This window comes from Sinohyriopsis cumingii, chromosome 3 (assembly GCF_028554795.1).
Source record: "Sinohyriopsis cumingii isolate HCF-2022 chromosome 3, ASM2855479v2, whole genome shotgun sequence".
Taxonomy (NCBI): Eukaryota; Metazoa; Mollusca; class Bivalvia; order Unionida; family Unionidae; genus Sinohyriopsis; species Sinohyriopsis cumingii.
In genome coordinates, this window is record NC_142963.1 from 27,123,729 (window position 1) to 27,144,874 (window position 21,146).

Sequence of the window (21,146 nt, forward strand, 5' to 3'; positions counted from 1 at the left end):
ATGAGTGATTTTTAAAGCATTCATGAGGCCCTCAATATCGGAACAGAATATCAGATTACTTTCCTTTCTGAAGAAAGGCTCCAATTGCTGGTGGCGCTTTCGATATGCAGTAATTGTGACATCTTCTTCTAGAAGATTCCATTGTTGGAGTCTTGATCCTAGCAATTCTGCCTTGTTCTTTGATAAGTCCAAATCACGAATCAGGTCATTTAGTTCTTCCTGTGTTATTCTGTGTGGGGTTGATGATGCACCACAGTGAAAATCTGGATCACTGCATGCTGATGGACCAGGAGAAGAACAGGTCGACTCACCTTTGTCTTCGTCAGATGAATCAAGAGAATATTCTGCTGGAGGTTCTGGAATAGGAAGTCCCTCACCATGTGGAACTGGTCTCAATGCAGACGGAATGTTTGGGTAGACTATTCTCGACTTCTTTCGCTTCGTTATTCCGCCGGAAAGAGGAGGAACCAAGCAGAAGTAACAGTCATTTAGGTGGTTGCTTGGCTCTCTCCACACCATTGGGACTGCAAACGGCATTGATGACCTTTTGCAATTCAACCACTGTGAAAGCTGTGTTGTACATGTAGCACAGCATATATGCGGAGCCCAAGGCTTGTCTTGGTCACCAGCCTTGCATCCGAAGTAAAGATGATATGCCTTCTTCACTTGAGAATTGATACTTTTCTTCTGGTTGGCAAATGTCACTTCCCCACAAATATAGCAAAAATTGTCCGCGGTATTAACACACTTTCGAGGCATTACTGTTCTTTATTGTACGTAAATGGATAAAATAATAAGTTTTATGTAACAGTAGCTTGAACTGTCTCGCACAACGTCTAAAATATTTTAAATGCTGAACCTATCTGATTGGGCTTTATATAGTACACTGCTTACGTCAGCTTCAGCAGCCGCCTGGCATTAGTATAATAGGCCTACACATGTATAGTACACTGCTGACGTCAACTTACTTCAGCAGCCGCATGGCATTAGTATTGCATTGCATCAGAAAATGATGCAATCAACTGTGGATGATGTGAGCATGATGGTATTATGCAATGTTACATCATTATTCCGGATGTTGCTGCAGTCCTACTGGAGAAATTTACACAGTGAAACATAGAAAATGAGGTATATGAATATCTTCAAAACGAGAGCCAATACAAATTTTTCACGGTTATATTCGTGTTCGGCACACCAAAATACTACAGATTAGGGCCTTTTCAAGTCAGTAATGATTTCACTGTTGACCAGTGTAATCTAAAATAGCTATCACGGTTCACTAACCAACATTATCATAACGATAGAAATAAACTTGCTAGATTATGCCATTGATATATATCAATCATCGATCCGAACCGTATTAGCAAGGACCGTTAGAACCAAAACTCGCTGATTTTTCCTCTAACAAAAAATATTTTAAAAAATCCAGAATATCGAAAGAGTATATGGAAATACTTTACACATGATATGAGAGAAAATTTATTGTACTGTATATGATAAGATTCCTTCTGATTTAAAAAGAACTTTTTATGCTTTTATACCAGCAACTGGACAATTATATCTTGATGGAGAATATATTAACGCAATTTCTAGAGAGATTAAATCTGAATACATACATGCACTTGATAATCTACAACATATTAATTTTATGGTATAACACAATTTTATTCCGAAGAACAGATCATTGAAACAATAAAACATCTGAACCAGGTTATATCAGATCTTGATCATGTGAATGAAGATATCATCAAAACAATGATTGACCCAAGTAAGGAAGAATTTGTTGCTGCAAATGTTAGTGTATCCAAATGACATACTTAAGGACATTTTTTATACGTTTTAAAATAACCGAAGCAGAATTACCAACATTTGTAATACCAGGATTTTATACCGACGAACTAATAAAATCAATCAACGATCTTCTCAATGAAAATTTTCCTAAAATTATCGAGTCATGGAGAAAAATAACCCCGCCAGCAAATATTCTCAGCCACAACAATAACCCGTACGGCGGTGGCAGACACCAGGAGCTGTAAATATAACATCAACAATCGCAGTCAATCTTGTATGTGATCCAATTCATAGCAGATATCAAGTAGATCTTAAAAAAAACAGTCAGGCCCTACAAGGATATATTTTATATACATTCACACCTGAAGCACCTCCTGGATTTTTTTATTGTATTAGAACCCGTTAATCCAGTTTATCTGCGATGTCATAATCCGCTATTGTCACAGATACATTTCAAGCTTACTAACCAAACCAGACACTTACTTGATTTGAGGTACGAAGTTTTGAATATAAATCTGCATATACGTGATTCATTTTTCACTTTTACTTTTTCCGTATTTTTCTTCTATATTTACCCTTCCATATTTACCTTTTCATGTTTATTTACCATGTTTACCGTCCATATTTACCGTTCAAAGAGGCCTCAATTGGGTAAATACTGTGTTATAACTTCACTTTTCCTACTTTTACTTTTCCACTATGACCTTCACTTTTACCTTCCATTTTCTTTTCCATTTTTAGTTTTGTACATTTGCTTTCTTTTTACTAAATATATGTCGCGAGCTCCCACATACCTATCTCCGAGTGATGAAAAAAAAAAAAATAAGTTTACGTGGAGGTGAATCACCACCAAAAATTGCAAAAACATTTCATATTGGTTTTAATTGTCTATATAAAATTTGGACAAAATCACATAAAAATACAAGGATTCCCGCCGGTAGCACTGGAGTAATTAAAAGTAATGATTTTAAAGCGCAAATTCAAAAGTTGGATGAAGCCATTAATATTATAAAAAGTGAAATTAAGAATGAACAAGATTTATATAATAAACCTGCGCTACAAATAAAAATCTCGAAATAGAATTATCCAAAATCAATACTAAAAATCAAGAGTTGAATGAAACCATTACTCTTGCAGAAAATAAAATTAAGAATGAAATAGATTTATATAATGAAAAATGCGCTACAAATAAAATTCTCAAAAATGTTATTGAAAGTTAATGTTAAAAATCAAAAGTTGGATGAAGCCATTAATTACGTAGAAATGAAAATAAGAATAAAACAGATTTATGTAATCAAATCTGCCATACAAATAAAAATCTCGAAATAAAAGTATCCAATATTAATGCTAAAAATCAAGAGTTGAATGAAGTTATTAATTCCGCAGAACAAAGGAATAAATCATGCAGCAAAACAAAATCGTCTCTGACATCTTTCAAAGATGTCAACGTGTTTCAGTATCTCGAGGAGATTCTTGATAATTCTCTACTGAAGGGGAATTAATCTCATTCATTTCTAAAATATTTCTTAATATAGCTGCACGATTATTAATAATCATTTTTTTCTCGTATTCGTTAGATAATATATCTTTAGCGTGCCTAATCACACGAGCGGGGGGGGGGGCGAATTTAGAAACATCTTTCCCTGATATATAAAGTAATGATTTTAAATTGCATCTTAAAGTAGTTTAATAATACGATATTCATTTTATAATGAACATTTATTATATAGTAGTGATGTCTCTATTGTCCTAAATTCAACTTTGATATATTCAGGATTAAGTATTGTATATGGGGTTTTATCATCTTTATTATTAATGTATATTTAATTTAACAATCCTGTAGATCTTAATTTTTCAATTTCATTTATGATAGCGTTAATATGTTCTTGATTCATATGTTATATTGAAATATCTAATTGAAGGAATATGATAGTAAAATTAAATATAATAAAATGCTATCCAATTATTTTTGTTTTGTTGAAAAAACTAGGTAAGATCTACCGTCCGCAACATATTTTACCAAGCATGATTTATTTAATACCAAAGTATTTAGAGGCTGAGTATATTGATTGAAAATCAAATATAAATAAAAATCTCGAAATAAAAGTATCCAATATTAATGCTAAAAATCAAGAGTTGAATGAAGTTATTAATTCCGCAGAACAAAGGAATAAATCATGCAGCAAAACAAAATCGTCTCTGACATCCGTCAAAGATGTCAACGTGTTTCAGTATCTCGAGGAGATTCTTGATAATTCTCTACTGAAGGGGAATTAATCTCATCCATTTCTAAAATATTTCTTAATATAGGTGCACGATTATTAATAATCGTTTTTTTCTTAGTCTCATATTCGTTAGATAATATATCTTTAGCGTGCCTAATCACACAAGCGAGGGGGGCGAAATTAGAAACATCTTCCGCTGATATATAAAGTAATGATTTTTAATTGCATCTTAAAGTAATTTAATAATACGATATTCATTTTATAATGAATATTTATTATATAGTGGTGATGTCTCTATTGTCCTAAATTCACCTTTGATATATTCAGCATTAAATGTCTCATATGGGGTTTTATCAGCTTTATTGTTAATGGGTATCGATTTTAACAATCCTGTAGATCTTAATTTTTCAATTTCATTTATGATAGCGTTAATATGTTCTTGATTCATATGTTATATTCAAATATATAATTGCTTGAATATGATAGTAAAATTAAATGTAATAAAATGCTATCCACTTTTTTATTTTTTTGAAAATGCTAGGTAAGATCTACCGTCCGCAACATATTTTACCAAGCATGATTTATTTAATACCAAAGTATTTAGAGGCTGCGTATATTGCTTGAAATTCAATTTCACTAATTTCAACGACTGCGATAGCTGGTCTGTTAATTTTCCTAAATTTACCAGTTTTGCCATTTTTACAATTTTGACTCGGAGGAACAGCTCACATATTAGATAGAGTATTATCTCCTGGATTTGAATTATTAATATGATCAATTACAAGACCTTTTTCAATTAGTCCATTAACACATTCAAAAATAAATCTGAGAAAGGTACGCCTTATTTTTAATAATGAGAACAGAATTACCAGTATTACGTATAGCACCAATTTGTCGTTTTAATCTACAATTTCTAATGACTCCATAGCGAGATACTTCAAATTCCATAATAATTGGGAGTTTTACAAATTCCCCTTTTTCCACTGCTACGATAAATAAGATATTCAAATGTATTAGCCAAAAGAAAACCAAATTATTTTTCTCCATTTTTATTTGCGACAATATTTAGTGAATCATAATTTTATTACTGCAGAATAATTTTATTAATGATGTTGATTTTTCCCCCCAAAAATGAATTTTTTTAATGAATTTCGACTAAATTTCATAATTTCTTCACCTAGTTTAGCTGATTTTGCAATGAAAAATCAGTTGACTTTCGTTTTTTCAAAGGGTACAAAATCCCGCAATTCTCTTATTGACTTTAATGATTTATCGATAATTTATATTTTTCTGTTCATTTTTAATCAAAATCAGTCATAAATCAAACAAATAATATCATCTTGTTTTTGTCCTTGTGATAGAACAGTTATTTATTTATTCTGATCCTTCGTTCGTCACTTGCGTAAGTGACACACACACACACACACACACACACACATATATATATATATATATATATATATATATATATATATATATATATATATATATATATATATATATATATATATATATATATATTAATTATGACACTTAGGACAGTCATAAAATATGCACGAAGTAAGTTAAGTTATCTTTTATTTCTGAAGCCTCTATCAATAGTGAAGAAAATACACAGTCATCCACAATATTATCAATTATCCACAGTCATGGAGTTTGTCAGGTATTTTTGTGTGTATAAATGGCATGATGCAATGTCGTGATAGAACAGTTATTTATTTATTCGAAAGACTCTATCGTCACTGGCGTAAGTGTCATTAATATATATATATATATATATATATATATATATATATATATATATATATATATATATATATATATATATATATATATATATATATATATAGTAATTATAACACTTACGCCAGTCATAAAATATGCACGAGCTAACAGATATGTATTCAAACCGAGATCTCTATCGTCAATGACACCCTTCGAAACAAACGAAATTCAACTGATTTTTCTGTCAGGTTAGTAATAATCAAAATTTCATAATTTGCCATTGCTCTGATAATGTATATCTGGAATTTTGTCCATAGAATCCTTGACACTGTTTATAATATCAGTATTATATTTTCTTTTATAATACCGCATTCGTTCTCGACATTTTTACTCCCCCCTCCCCCGCATTTTGCACATTATTGTGTTTTTCTTCGTACCCCACATTTACAATTTACACATGAAATCGGTCCTTTACTTCAGCGTTTTATGTACTGTATGTGAGATGCACAATAATTATTTATACAGTTACGATTACAAAAATCAGTACAGCCAGTTAACAACCATTTACATTTGTGTTTTATTTTTTGCTCGGACATTATAATAATATAAAAGTATTAATTAAATATATACTTGCTTAAGTAATTATATGGATGAATTTTTATTTGAACCTGAAAAGGATCTTTCTAACAAATTAGATCTTGATAAAAAATAAACCCTGACTCACGGAGGCGAGTTCTAGCTAATTAAAAATAATAATAATCTAATTAAATATTTTCGTGACGCCAAAGAAGATTTTCGTAACGATGGTGCAACTCATGTTTGGACAACATTTAGAATTATACGCGATATTGAAGGTGTTATTGATGCTACAATAAATGACCAACGAGCATCGACAATTACTATCTCGACGATCGAACATATTTTATTTTAGAATAAAATATATTGAGAGACTAAACAATACTTGGATTATCCGTGACAAACGTGACCCCATCCTCTTCACAATGGAAGAAAAATTGTTACGTGAAATAAAAATCCCAAACCATTAATATTGACAGGAATTGATAAACTGTATTACAAACGAGCGTTTCCTGTGACCGTAGTTATTTACTCAATATATCCGCTGATATAATAAACCTAACTTTGGTGATCTTATGCCGATAAAATTGTCGTTACTGCAAAATCAAACAAAGATAAATTGTGTTTCGAACGAGTAAAGGAACATTTTACAAATGCGATACGTGGAAAAATGAGTGGGCAGAAATAGTTAAAGATACCGGAGCGTCTATTAAAAATGTTCCTGAACTGGAAAAGAAACTAAGCTTCCCAATAATGGGGAAGACATTAACCGGAGAGATTTTGCACGAATCGAAATATTAAAAAAATGGAGCTCCGATAAATATTATCGATCATACTGAACATGCGTGGACATCTGCGGTGACAATATTTTCGCGAGATCAAACTGTTAAGTTCTATAACGGTGATATGTTCGATTTTATCGTAAATATCAGTAAAAGCGATCCTGTATCTGTGTGGCTGTTTCAAATTTCCGATGATGGAAATCGTGATCAGTTTGTACTACCTAACGGATATATTTATCGTACAGAATGTCTCCGGAAAGAAATGAAAAATCTTGCACTGAAATATACCCATGACGATGTTGAACAATTACTGAGTAATTGTTTTACAGTTCCATCAGTTGCTGCTCATTTTGCTCAGAATGAAAATTCATGGAAACCAACCCAATTGGAATTTCTTGAAGAAATTCAACGCAGTTGTGTGGAATACGGGCAAAGTGGATTGTGGAATACTAAATACGATTATAGTGATGTTATGTCAGTTGATACGGTTGCAAAAGAAATATTCTGATGATGAAAATCCTGATACAACTGATTTTGAGAATAAACTCGCAAAGGATCTCGGTAGAAAGATAATTGGTAAATTTACGCAGGGAGGATCGTATGATCATAAATCACATTGTGCAAGATTAATTATGGACGATGCTGAGTTAGATTTTATAATTGCTGATACAATGAAAAAAATATATTTATAAATCGAGAAAAAGTTTTCATACCGAATGGAACTAAATAATGTACAGCTGAGTTATAATGATAGTGAGTCACCGCAATTTGCTCATTTAAGATCTTCGATGGTAGCGTATGTTGCTGATAATTTATTATCAATGATAAATAGATTTTCTGAATTTGCAGTCAGAGTCGCCACAGATTCATTTATATAAATAAAAAAATATGCAGCATTGTTAGAACAACATGCAGGTGCTTATGCATCATGGGGCGAATGGAGAATAAAACAAGATGATATCCTTGGTTATTCTTAATCTGCCGACTTCGAAATCAAGGATATTTGTTACAAAAATAATAAGAATTATCATCTGTATCATCGATATATGATCCTGTGACTCGGAATAGAACAGTTGATATCACGGGACCGGTTGGTTCTGGTAAAACAACACGTGTGATCGAATTATTTCGTCAGAGTTTGAGGAACTCTGTTGACATGATTTTTTAACACCTGCACATAGACTCGCCAGAGAAATGAACGAACGAGGAGTAAAATCTCGTACTTATCATAGCTTTTTCCGATGTAAGGGAGATACATGGACTTCTGAATGAATGAGTGAAAAATATATTCCAAAAATTATTATTTGGGATGAAATATGTACCGTTTCATTAGAAACGTTAAAAATATATCTTGATTGGTTGTTATTGAAAGATACAGCTGTAATAATGTGCGGCGATCATGGTCAACCTCTACCTTTTGTTGGACTGTCTCCGCATGAATGGTTGAGTTTTGTTGATTATTATGAAGAAATAAATGATGATCATATAGAGCTCAAAATATTAATCAGACTACAATCAAATAAAATTCAGTGTGGTAATACGTAAAATAATTTCAGAAACCCCTATGAACGATTGTTGGAATATGTGGAGACCAGATGATTTGATTGTTTCAAGTAGAAAAATAGTTCATGTTACACTTCAACGACAGTTATTTCAGTTACATAAAGAAAAGTTTCCAGAATTACCTGTACCATTGTGTTATCGATCAGCAGATACGCGACGACAGAACATCGATGTTGAAATTCCAGGTTTCTTGACAGAGTCAATGAAACAAAATCTTGTGTTAAATGATATTGTTTTAGTTCCTGTCAGTATTGTTGAGGATGCATTAACGATGGATAAAACTCCATGGACGCTATGATACCTTATGACAATTCATTCGTCACAAGGATTAACTATTTCGGATACTAATATTTGGATTGTTGATGATCGTATGGAATGGTCATATTTAGTTTATTTCGCAGTGTCTCGAGTCAGAAGAATATCTCAGCTTCGGAGGGTTATCATAGACCTCACAAAAATAATCAAACTCAGGAAACCATTGCTGGTAACAACAACGGAGTTGTTGGCGATGATGTACTAAGCAAAAAATTAGCTAGTTATAATCAATGTGAGAAGGAAAAAAACGTGACTTTGATCTTGAGGCTTAATTTATCGTGACACTAAAACAACGACAGAATAATCATTGTGGGAGCTTTAACACAGTAATGTTGTGGCAATATTTAAATACTAATCCAAGACATTTTACCGTAGATAGGATTAATAGTAGTCTTGGTCACACACACGAAAATATGATGCTGACATGTCTTGAATGTCGTTGTAATGGTATGTTTTTCTTGTGATCCCATATGTAGGTTTCATAGAACTTGCACGAGTAATTTCATTATTTAACGCAGCTATTACACTTGGTAGTCTTGTATTCCATTCAAGAGATCTCTCGTCTTTCTGATTTATTTCATTCGTATATTGATATCCAAAAAATCGCTCAGCAAGCGTTCGATTAAATCGTTCAACAATTGCTTAATCATGATGAATTACGGTATATCTTCGTCTGATTTTGACGTTATGTTTTTTCATCAGAGATGATACTGCACCAAGAAATTCTTTGCCATGATCCATCGTAAGGGTCCTCTTGGATAAATTCGTTCAAAAGTACATACAGCTTCAGCTGCTGTTTTAGTTGACAGTGGTTCTGGTTCTTTATTGCTACTTGCAACGTCAACGACAGTGAACACGTATTTGTATGTGCGTGATTGACGTCTACCAATTTTAGTAGTATCGTGTGGTAAAAACAAAATATCTGCTTGATGCTTGATGAATTTCAGTTTGAGCGCTGACATCAAAATGTGCGTACTGAATTTGTTTAGGTGGTGGTAGTTAAATTTGCCATATTGCCTCTCGTGCTAACCATTTTGCAGCAACAGAACCTGTGACATTTGCTGCATCAGCAAGCTTACTAATCGCTTCTCTGCCCCTCCAATATCCTTTTGGGCTATAATAAATCGATTCCATTATTTTAATACTTGGTTGATTAATTACCGGCCCCAAGCACTAGCTTACCTTTCATCGCAGATTTTACTAGGAAGCTAGCAAGTTTTTCTCTGATATTTATTTATTATGGAATTTAACAAGCGAATTAACTTCACATCTGCAGTATGTCGTTGTTGTAAATTCCGATTTTTATACGCTACATATTAAATGTGGCACGCTTGAGCAATCGCATTTATTGGATACTCTCCAGGTCTTGGGTGATATTGCTCGTCAAATCGGATATCAAGTCGGTTTCAGGACCACAGTAATTATATCCAGGAAGATATTTTTCTCCTGGATACTTAGCCCATGGAGCTACTGTTAATTTTACTAATGAAGCAGCGATATCACCGCCTGGTACTTTGTGTACTGACTGTGTCAGGGAGATAAATTTGTATTTTTTGTACCACATTTCATACACTTACCTGTAAGTGCATGTCTACGATTTTTTTGTCATTATTGTTGTTACTACACTGGTGGGAGTGAATTCTCTGCATAGAAAACAATATAAATTCATATTATTTCTTGTATTTGTACAACATTTATATCCTTGATTTCTCAACGACACGAAAGCAAAAAGCAGTCAAGCATCATCCAGCGCTACCAAATTATATCAGAGCAATTATCATAGGCCCATCTGAATCTGGTAAAACACAAATATTGCTTAACCTGATAATGAGATGGCTCAAGTTGGACAAGTTATATTTAGTAGCAACATCCGCAAATGATCAGAGATGCTACAATATGCTTACAGATTTGAATGAAAATGCAAAATTATTGGACAATGATGGCAACACTGATGGTGTTGTTGATTTTATCACCGATATTGATGAAGCCCCATCTGTAAATGACCTCGATTGATTAATTAATAATTTTGTAGTATATGATGATGTGATGATGGACAATCAAATCCAGCATGGATATTTTCTCGAGGCAAGCACAAAAATACAGATATTACATATGTTGCTCAGCTATATACACAAATACCTAAAGTGATCAGAGATAACTGCAATATTTTAGGTGTGTTTAATGGAGTTGATACACATACTCTGCGAAACATTCATCAGACTTATCGTTCAGGGGATATGGATATGATTAAGTTAAAAAATTTCTTTTCATGTGCGCAATCTACCCCACACGGATTTATAACGATACATTTACATGATCCTCGATCGCGATATCGTGTAGCGTTTTTCAAAATCTTTGGTTAAGGAAACAGCAGCAGACGGGGAGTGACAAAATGGAAGCGTCCAAAATAGTAAACACTATCGACAAAAATGTAGTAGCGTTAAGTGCAGTGGTGTGGCATCATTTTAGACCTCATTTTCCGAAATAGACACTTAGGAATTGTTTTTTTTTCTAAATTTTGTAAAATTCTTTTTGTAAGGTTTATTTTTAAAAATGGACCATTAAAAATGTGTAGGGTTCGCCCCTTCTGCTGCTCATAATAATACGATACAATACCAACACTCCAGGTATACTAACATGATACTAGGTCCTGATAATACTATCTTGGAGTATCGCACCAGGGTTGAGTATGCTTCTTATCAGCTGACTAAGGAGGGGGAGAATGTTGTAAACTCGAACTCTTGATTTCTTTTCAACCACAACACAAGATGATTCATTTATTAAGAAACAGCGAATAAAGTCAGTTTATAACCATGACAATCTTGTTTTTGTACTAAGCCAAAATACTGTCATTGTTTGGAGGTACAGTATGGTATATGATAATTTCAGGCAAGGTCAGGGTACACATTAACACTATACTATTAGTTCATTATATTATTTCTTCTGATGAGTGAATATTATATTAGAGTTACCATATGTGGATTTAGTTGCAATAAAGTTTACTACAGAAGAGAAACTATGACTTGATTGTAATTGTGAAATGTAAAATTCTGCAAGGAAAACACTTGCTCGACTTTACACCTCAACTATAGCGTAATACTTATTTGAAGTGAATTGGTATAAATGGAAGTAAATTGGCTTTCAAGTCAGTGAGGAAAACACTCACAATGACTTAGACAACCAATAAATTATAAAATAGAAACATAACTTACATTGTTTAGATTGCTAGCATAATCAAGTATTCTTGAATTGAATTTAGAATGTCAAGTCGGTGAGGAAAGCACTCAAATGACTTAGACAACTAGTAAATTATAAAATAGACACATAACTTATGTTTTATAGATTGCTAGAATAATCCAGTATTGTTGAATTGAATTTAGAATGTCAAGTCGGTGAGGAAAACACTCACAATGACTTAGACATTTTATTTCCCTAAGAACTTTGTTGGACCTATAATTTAAGAAAAAGGAATTATATATTTGTAATATAGACAAACTTCTCTGTATGTCTTTAGCTTCATAAAACTAATTAAATAAAGAAAATAAATAAAGAAATGAATAAAAGTATTGGTCTGTGAGGACAACACTCACTTGACCATATAAATGAATTTCAAAAAACAAATGATTAAACAATATCTATTTTGCTTGTAAAATAAATTAGAAATGACTAGAATGTGTATACTTTGGAAGAGAGAAAGGAATTAAAAATAATTAAAAAAAATAACTTAAATAAAAATTGATTTGCACTTAAATAAACTTTATAAAAATATTTACTGTCCAAAATATTGCCTAAAGTTACATAATTCTCTAATAAACTAAACAAACGAAAAATAATAAAAAAATTAATAAAATAAAACTCACAATAACTGTGATGTGCCTAGTTTGATGGCTGCTAGCTGACTGAACTCTCTCAAGCAGCACACAAAGCCTTATATGCTCCTGATAAAACCCACAACAACAAAGCCCACAAAACCCACAATACCCACAAAGCCCACAACGCCCACAAAACCCATAACGCCCACAAAACCCACAATTCTTGTTGGAATATTCAAACCAGCATGCGCTAGTATTGCATGTGTATATTTAGTTAATTTTCACAATGATTATTTAGAAATTACCAGCTGGATATTTTACACATTGCTACATTGCGAATGAATTGCCCTAAGTTAAAAAAAGAAGAAAAAATCAGTTTTGTATTTCGCGGCACATACTGTGTTATGCTGTCGCTCATAGCTATTGTTCGGTAACCGTGTTAAGCACTCTTACAATATTACCAAGGTAGACCGCATGACAGGGTGGTCAACATGTATGTGTACCAAGGTGGCGCTATACAGTTTCGCATTTTGCATAGGGTTAGGAATTTAAAGAAAAAGAATGTCCCCGGCTTTCCTCACTGGTTATACTGGCTATTTAAAAAAGACCTTGTATATCTTAGGTATAATGCAAAGAACCTTTAATTCCCTTTATTTTGGTGTATGATTGATGGGTGTACTATGGGTTATAGAGTATACAGCTTGGCCTTACTTCAAATGTGCACCTTTCAAAAAAGTGCTAGCTCTACTTGGTCATTTTCACTTCCTGAACTTCAGAGGTCAATTGTATAAAAAAGAGCCGATAACTTTTTTTACATTTTATATATTTGGTAATTCATTCATTGCACTTTCAGAAGCTGGTATTGTCTAGTCTGGCAAAATTCATTTTCCCTATTTTAATAGCTGCTATGTATAGTGTACTTTAGACTAATTCAGACTGATTTTTTAACACAAGGGAGCAGTCATTTTAGTTAGCAGTGTGCTTAAATCATGTAAAATTTCCAAAAGTACAATATCCAAAAGAAATATCATCCACATTACATTAATGTAGCATAGAGGTATGCAAACATTCTCTCCACTGTGCATGTTTTAAATGCGAACTACTTCACCTTACATACGTCACTCTCTCAAAAGCACATATTATCTGGTGAGCGCCACCCAAAGAAAAAAAGAAGAGGAAAAACAAACTTAAATGCGATGACGTATACAAATGAAACATAGGGACTATAAACACATTGAGTATATAATGTACAGTCTTAAACGGTTAACTAGAAATAGTCATTAATCCCATTATCAAGGATGCCAGCCGCCGGCATGATACTCCCTATTTTCGCTATCACAAAAACATGTAGACTATACCAGCTAACTATTAATCGACAAGTAAACAAACAAAGGATCCTAGAAAATAGTAATGTCAACTCATTTGAGCAATTCACTGCTAATGCACTGATTTATAATTTTAAAAAAATCTATACCGAATTGGACGGCTTGTATGAATAGTGTTTACCGTATATACGCATGCATACCTCACTCCCTAAATGCAGGTTATTACAATACAATACCCAAACTCTTCGTTATAAAAACATGATACAATACCCAAACACCAGTCATACTAACATGATACAATACCCAAACTCTTAGTTAAAAAACATGATACAATACCCAAACACCAGGCATAATAAAATGATACAATACCAACACTCCATGCATACTAATATGATACAATACCCAAACATAAGGCATACTAACATGATACAATACCCAAACACCAGGCATACTAACATGATGCAATACCCAAACACCAGGCATAAAAACATGATACATTACCCAAACACCAGGCATACTAACATGATGCAATACCCAAACACCAGGCATAATAACATGATACATTACCCAAACACCATGCATAATAACAAGATACAATACCCAAACACCAAGCATACTAACATGATACAATACCAAAACTCTAAGTTATAATAACATGATGCAATACCCAAACACCAGGTGTACTAACATGACACAATACCCAAACACCAGGCATAATAACATGATACAATACCCAAACACCAGGCACACTAACATGATACAATACCAACACTCCAGGTATAATAACATGATACAACACCCAAACACCACGCATACTAACATGATACAATACCCAAACTCTAAGTTATAATAACATGATACAATACCCAAACACCAGGCATAATAACATGATACAATACCAACACTCCAGGTATAATAACATGATACAATACCCAAACACCAGGCATACTAACATGATACAATACCCAAACTCTAAGTTATAATAACATGATGCAATATCCAAACAGCAGGCATGCTAACATGATACAATACCCAAACACCAGGCATAATAACATGATACAATACCAACACTCCAGGTATAATAACATGATACAATACCCAAACACCAGGCATACTAACATGATGCAATACCCAAATGCTAGGAATAATAACATGATGCAATACCCAAACATCAGGCATAATAACATGATGCAATACCCAAACACCAGATAATAACATGATGCAATATCCAGACACTAGGAATAATAACATGATGCAATACCCAAACACCAGGAATAATAACATGATGCAATACCCAAACACCAAGCATAATAACATGATACAGTACCCAAACACCAGGCATAATAACATGATGCAATACCCAAATACTGACATGATACAATACCCAAACACCAGGCATACTAACATGATACAATACCCAAACACCAAGCATTCTAACATGATGCAATACCCAAACACCAGGCATAATAACATGTTGCAATACCCAAACACTAGGAATAATAACATGATGCAATACCCAAACACCAGGCATTCTAACATGATGCAATTATTAATTTCTACATACGGACTTCAACAGGCCTGACATCCGCAACAGTTAGGTGAAAACATTTGGTGTCATAATGTCTTGTATTTCATCTTGCCTTACAAGAGACAAGGTGAAATACATGACCTTATGACACCATAAGTTCATGTAACAATTTACATACAGAAAAATTATCAGATTTTTAAAGATCAAAGTGCAGTGATTGATTACTGACATGTCTGAAATGATATCACATTTTATTCAAGCGTAAATCCTCTTGTTTAACCAAATAAGAAATAAAATAAAACAGGAGATGACAAAATCTTGTCTGGTAGGACAGAACTAAACAAATGCACAAATCCATCAAACAGTATAACAAAACCACAATTGCATACCAACATATTTATTACTTTTTTTAAAATCCAGTTTAGGAGAATTTCATTTTGTTGTAGATCTTTTCTTTTGAAAAATAATCTGTTTTATATCATTAACAATAAGTTATTATCAATACATTATATGTATGAGTTACTTTTAAAATAAATAATGTAATTTCTTTCCTCTGAAATGCATGAACTTTTAGTAAAACAAATAAAGCTTTTTAAATAAAGGTTAAAATAAATCCGAGAAATTACCAGGACAACCTTACATTTGGCTTTAAAGTCAGAGTCCATTTATTTTGCAGCAAATCTATGTCCATTAGCCCCAACACCCCAGTTATTTGGTTTGATTAATGAATCTTCTTTCTCAGTACTATCTAAATAATTTATAACGTTACCAGGAAAATTTGCAAACAACAGAACCCTGAGTTCATGTCTATTTTGTGATAGACAATTTGTGAGGTTACTGTAATATCGGATTAAAAGAAAGAAATCTGTGTAAATATTGTTTTAGTAAATACACAAACTAATTTCATTTATGAAATAGAAATATTGAACCAAACTCTTAATAGAAACGTACTGGGTCATTTTTGCAGACGGTAAGTCCTGTTCCGAAAAAAAACGTTTAGCGAGAAACATCAAATATTAACACTTTATTTGAGAAAGATATATTAAATGTTATGTAAAATGAGTCACTACACAAAGTAATTGCATTTGTGAAATAGAAATATTGATTTACACTCATAGAAAAACGTACTGGGTTCTTTTCACAACAGTAAATCCATTTCGCGAAAAGGACCCGTTTAGCGAAAAGGGTCCATTTTTAACACTTTAGGACTATATATATATAAATATATATATTAAATGCTATATAAAATGAGTTACTACACAAAATAATTTAATTTGCGAAATATAAATATTGATTGAAACTGTGAGTAAAAATATCCTAGGTCCTTTTCACAGACGGCAAGTCCATTTCGCGAAAAAGACCGGTCCTTCTCACATATTATACCCACCTCATATATCTCACAAACAAGGAGAACAGCGAATTATGCAGAGTAAAGATTTAAAGGGTGGGATGCCTGGAATGAAAGCATGCACTGGACATCACATGCTTTATATTCCCTGGATAAGATGATAGTAACGAAAGGAAACTCAAAAATAAAAAATAAAAAGCATTGTATTGTAATTTAGCATCATTTTCTGAGTTAGTAGAGCTCTGAGATTACATATAACATTCATACATGATTACATGTGAAATTACTGATGATCCCCGTGCTTGATACTGGCCATCCATCAATCCGCGTGTGTTCATAAATATTGAAATACTCCCCTGACATTGTTCCAGAGACACTGGAATGTGGTTTCGGCTCGTTTGTAGATGTGTACAGCATTGTGATTCATACTCTTCTGGGCGAGAAAATGGGTTGAAGAAAATATGGCAGGGTGTAACGGGTGGTGTAGCTCATCTAACTGAATGAAGTCGAATAAACATTCGGTGATATGCAGATGTACTGCAGAATTCTAGATACAAATGTAACTATTAATCCGTATAGCCATCAGAAGAGTAACTGGTCTCACCAATACCCCCTCCGACCAACCGTACCTTTAAAATATACCTTAACCAAACGGAAGTTCAAGACCCTTAAACTCTCTGTTATTACTGCTTTTACCCAAAGAAACCCCTCTAATAAGATTGGTTTAAAAAGACCAAATATATTGCAATAGAAAAATTGACTTATTGTCCTGTTGCTCCATAGCACATTATATCAAATCGGATTACTACTTATTGAGAGCTCCCCTGCATAATGCAAGAGTGACTAATTTTAATTTGTATAATATTCACATTTTATATCTCATATTCATTTTTATAATAATTTAAGGAATTATTTTTATAATTATGAATCCAATCTGATTACCATCATCACAGAAGCATTTCCTATAGTAAGCTTTCTTTATAATTAGATGGTTAAAATTATGCCCTGAAAATGTTTTAAAGTCTGGAGCTTCTGGGAACTTTGTCCTGCTCCGCAAACAATATATCTGGATCTGTCACTGCATCACTGCTGTCATCAGCATCATCTTGCTATGAATTGCTGTTGTTCTTGTTAACTGATGATGCTAAACACGACATCAAATTACACCAGAGATATGAACATAAATAAATAGAGATTTACAAATAAATTAATACAAATTTTTTACAGACAATTGCTGAAAGCTTTTGTCATTGAATATTTGGTATCATAAACACGTTTTAGAACAAAGTATTTTTAAATCAAATATTTGATATCATTGATTAATTAAAAGATATTTTGAAAATGAAGGGAAGTCAGTGATCTGTCCAAGTATAACATCACGCGGCTGACATAAACGTTAATTAGCATATGCTTTCTGTTTAAAATAGCTTAAAATAATATTTTTAAAAAAAAGTCTTTTCTTATTTAAATTTGGAATGCCTAACATAAAACATATTGATATTCAAAGTATTCTAACGATTATTAGAAGATACAGGTGATTATTGTTTCTAAAGTAAATTGGCCTTGTCTTGATTATTATTAGAATTCTTACTGAATGTTGTATTGTAAAATTCAAATGCACTGCTTTAAAATATTATAAAACATTAAAGGGATCTTGATTACAGGAAAAATCTACTGTCTATAGAATACCAATAGGCAAACTGTTATTGCCATTTACAGGCAAGATTATGAAAATAAAAAATCGTGCAGGGTGTATACATGTGTTTGTAAAGGCATACAGACAAAGAGAGAGATGGGCAAACAGCCACATAGGGAACGACAAGCGCAGAGACACAAATAGACAGGTGGGCAAATGTGAAATAGAACTTGATACTCACTGACTTTCGTTTTTAAAAACTGATTTAAAATTTTCAATCCTCTGTAGCCACTTGTCCTTAGGAGCCAGTAATTCATCGTAATAGTACTCCTCCCAAGAGAAATAGTGATTGTTGTAACTTTCGTAGTAATTGGCCGACTCACTCCATGACCATTCTGCCCACAACGACGAATCCGACCAATTGTAATAATAGGTTGGCCAGGACCAGTCCCAGTAATAGTCTGTGCTTCCACTTCCACCGTAATATTCACTGTAATCTGACGTATAAGCGTCAACATCCGAATTATATTTGGATTCGTAACTGTTCGTCAGATATGAGGTGTCCATGTTTTTGATGCTGGTTGGGGATATGTAAGCCGTTGATTCAAATGGTGACAGCACGTCAGTCTTGTAAGAGGTAAAGTTGCTATACAGCGACACAGATGGATCCACGTCACGCCTTTTGCGTCTTTTAAGACTGATGGTTTGTCTCCTTCTTTGAGTCTGAAATACAGTGCAAGAGGTTGACTTAAAATGGGATTTAGATAAATGCTTTTTTTGGAATCTAGGGCTGGTCTTCCAAACAAATAGAAGGGTTTGTTGGTGGTGGGGTGGGTTGAACACCTTTTATCAACACAGGATAGGCTATACATGGCGGCCAGAGTGTTTTGGTTGAGGACCCCGGGAAAGAACCACCGAACCACGGGAAACTACTGGCAGGTTTTCTATATATTAGTGGTAGATATAGTGGAAAGGATGCAAAAATAACTTTTTAATTTTAAAATTTAACAAATGGAAACCTTTTATACTTTAAAAAAATAGTTTAGAAATTCATCAAATTTAATAAAATCCTACAATTTTCCACCAACATAAGGCAGGACTTCATTACGCAAAATTATAAGATTTTATGACTGAACTTGACTATCTAATTCCTGATTAGCATTCTGTGAGGGAGAAAAAAAAAAGACATGTTATCAACCAAGCAGTAATAAGAATTTTTTAGGAAGATGTTTTTAATTAATCTGAGCCAGGTCAGCATGACACTACCATAAAAATGGTGTCATTGTGCTTCACGTGAAATAATATGAAAACAACGTGGAAGGAAGTAAATATAAAATCATCGGTGGTGACAATTCGTAAAAATGGATCCTTCAGGGTTCATATCATACCATACCGGATCCATTGTCATGAAACTGGCTGAGCAAAAATTCGGGCTCGAATTTAAATTATTTTGATCTTTTATTACTTTCTTCTTTAGTGGGTTTTGGTTGCAATAGATTCGGCACGATACTAGTATTCATTTGCTTTAATACACGCCAGGTTTCAGTGATATTGAAAACTAAGTGTGATTGTTCCATTCTGATATTTTGAGTTCAGTATTTGTGCATAGGCTTTTTGGTTATTAAGCAGCCCAGAAGATGCTCAGGCTGTTTCGTGAGAATGGTGTTCAAGCTGTTTCGTTATTATTACTATACTCGGGATGCTTCGTGACTACGGGCAATGGTGTTCAACCTGTTTCGTTATTATTACTATACTCGGGATGCTTCGTGACTACGGGCAATGGTGTTCAGGCAGTTTCTTTGTTATTATTATACTCTGGCTGTTTCGTGATTACGGGACTGGGTTATTATCAGGCAATACTTAATTAAGGACATTTTTCAAAAACTGTTGATTAAATTTGTAAAATGGTGTTTCACTAAATAGAAAAGTACATGTTGAATGTTGCATTTAAAATATGAAATGTATATTATTCACTTTTGGTATAGATTTTATGAGAATGGTGAGAAATGCCTTTAATGCATGCTGGACTGATACATTTTCGAAAGATATTGAATTACAAAACAAATTTATTGAGGAGGCCTCGGAGGATTTTCTTAAAACTCCAATATGGTTGAACCCTAATATTAAAGTTGGAAATTCTAGTGTTATGTACATGCACTTGGTGAAAAGGGAATTTGCATTTAAATGAATTAGTGAATGAAACCTGTAGGTGGATTAATATAGATGATTTTTGTAATAAGTTTGGAATGCATGTCACTACTCTAGAGTTTCAAGGCATGCTCAAAGCCATCTTTTTCGAACAAGCTTCATATGATCATTCATTTTTTTGACCCTTTTCTTTGCATAAATCTCTAATTCTCTTCATTAGGAAATATAGGGCTGTAAAAGCATACATCACAAATTAAAAGTTAAGACTTCTAGGCCAACATCAGTATTGAAATGGAATCAAGAATATGAGTTTATAGATAAGTGTGATTTTATTGGAATTAATGTTTTTTCTTGCATTTTAAATTAACTATG

General features: G+C 33.1%; 1 protein-coding gene across 1 annotated transcript in view; it reads right to left on the minus strand.

Moving 5' to 3' along the window:
• LOC149802588 (degenerin unc-8-like) overlaps positions 1-21,146 on the minus strand; it is an 80,373-nt gene that overhangs the window by 56,636 nt on the left and 2,591 nt on the right. Inside the window, exon 2 of the mRNA XM_089953798.1 lies at positions 18,868-19,349. Coding sequence (XP_089809924.1) covers positions 18,868-19,349 — 482 coding nt within the window. The remainder of the gene's footprint in view (positions 1-18,867; positions 19,350-21,146) is intronic.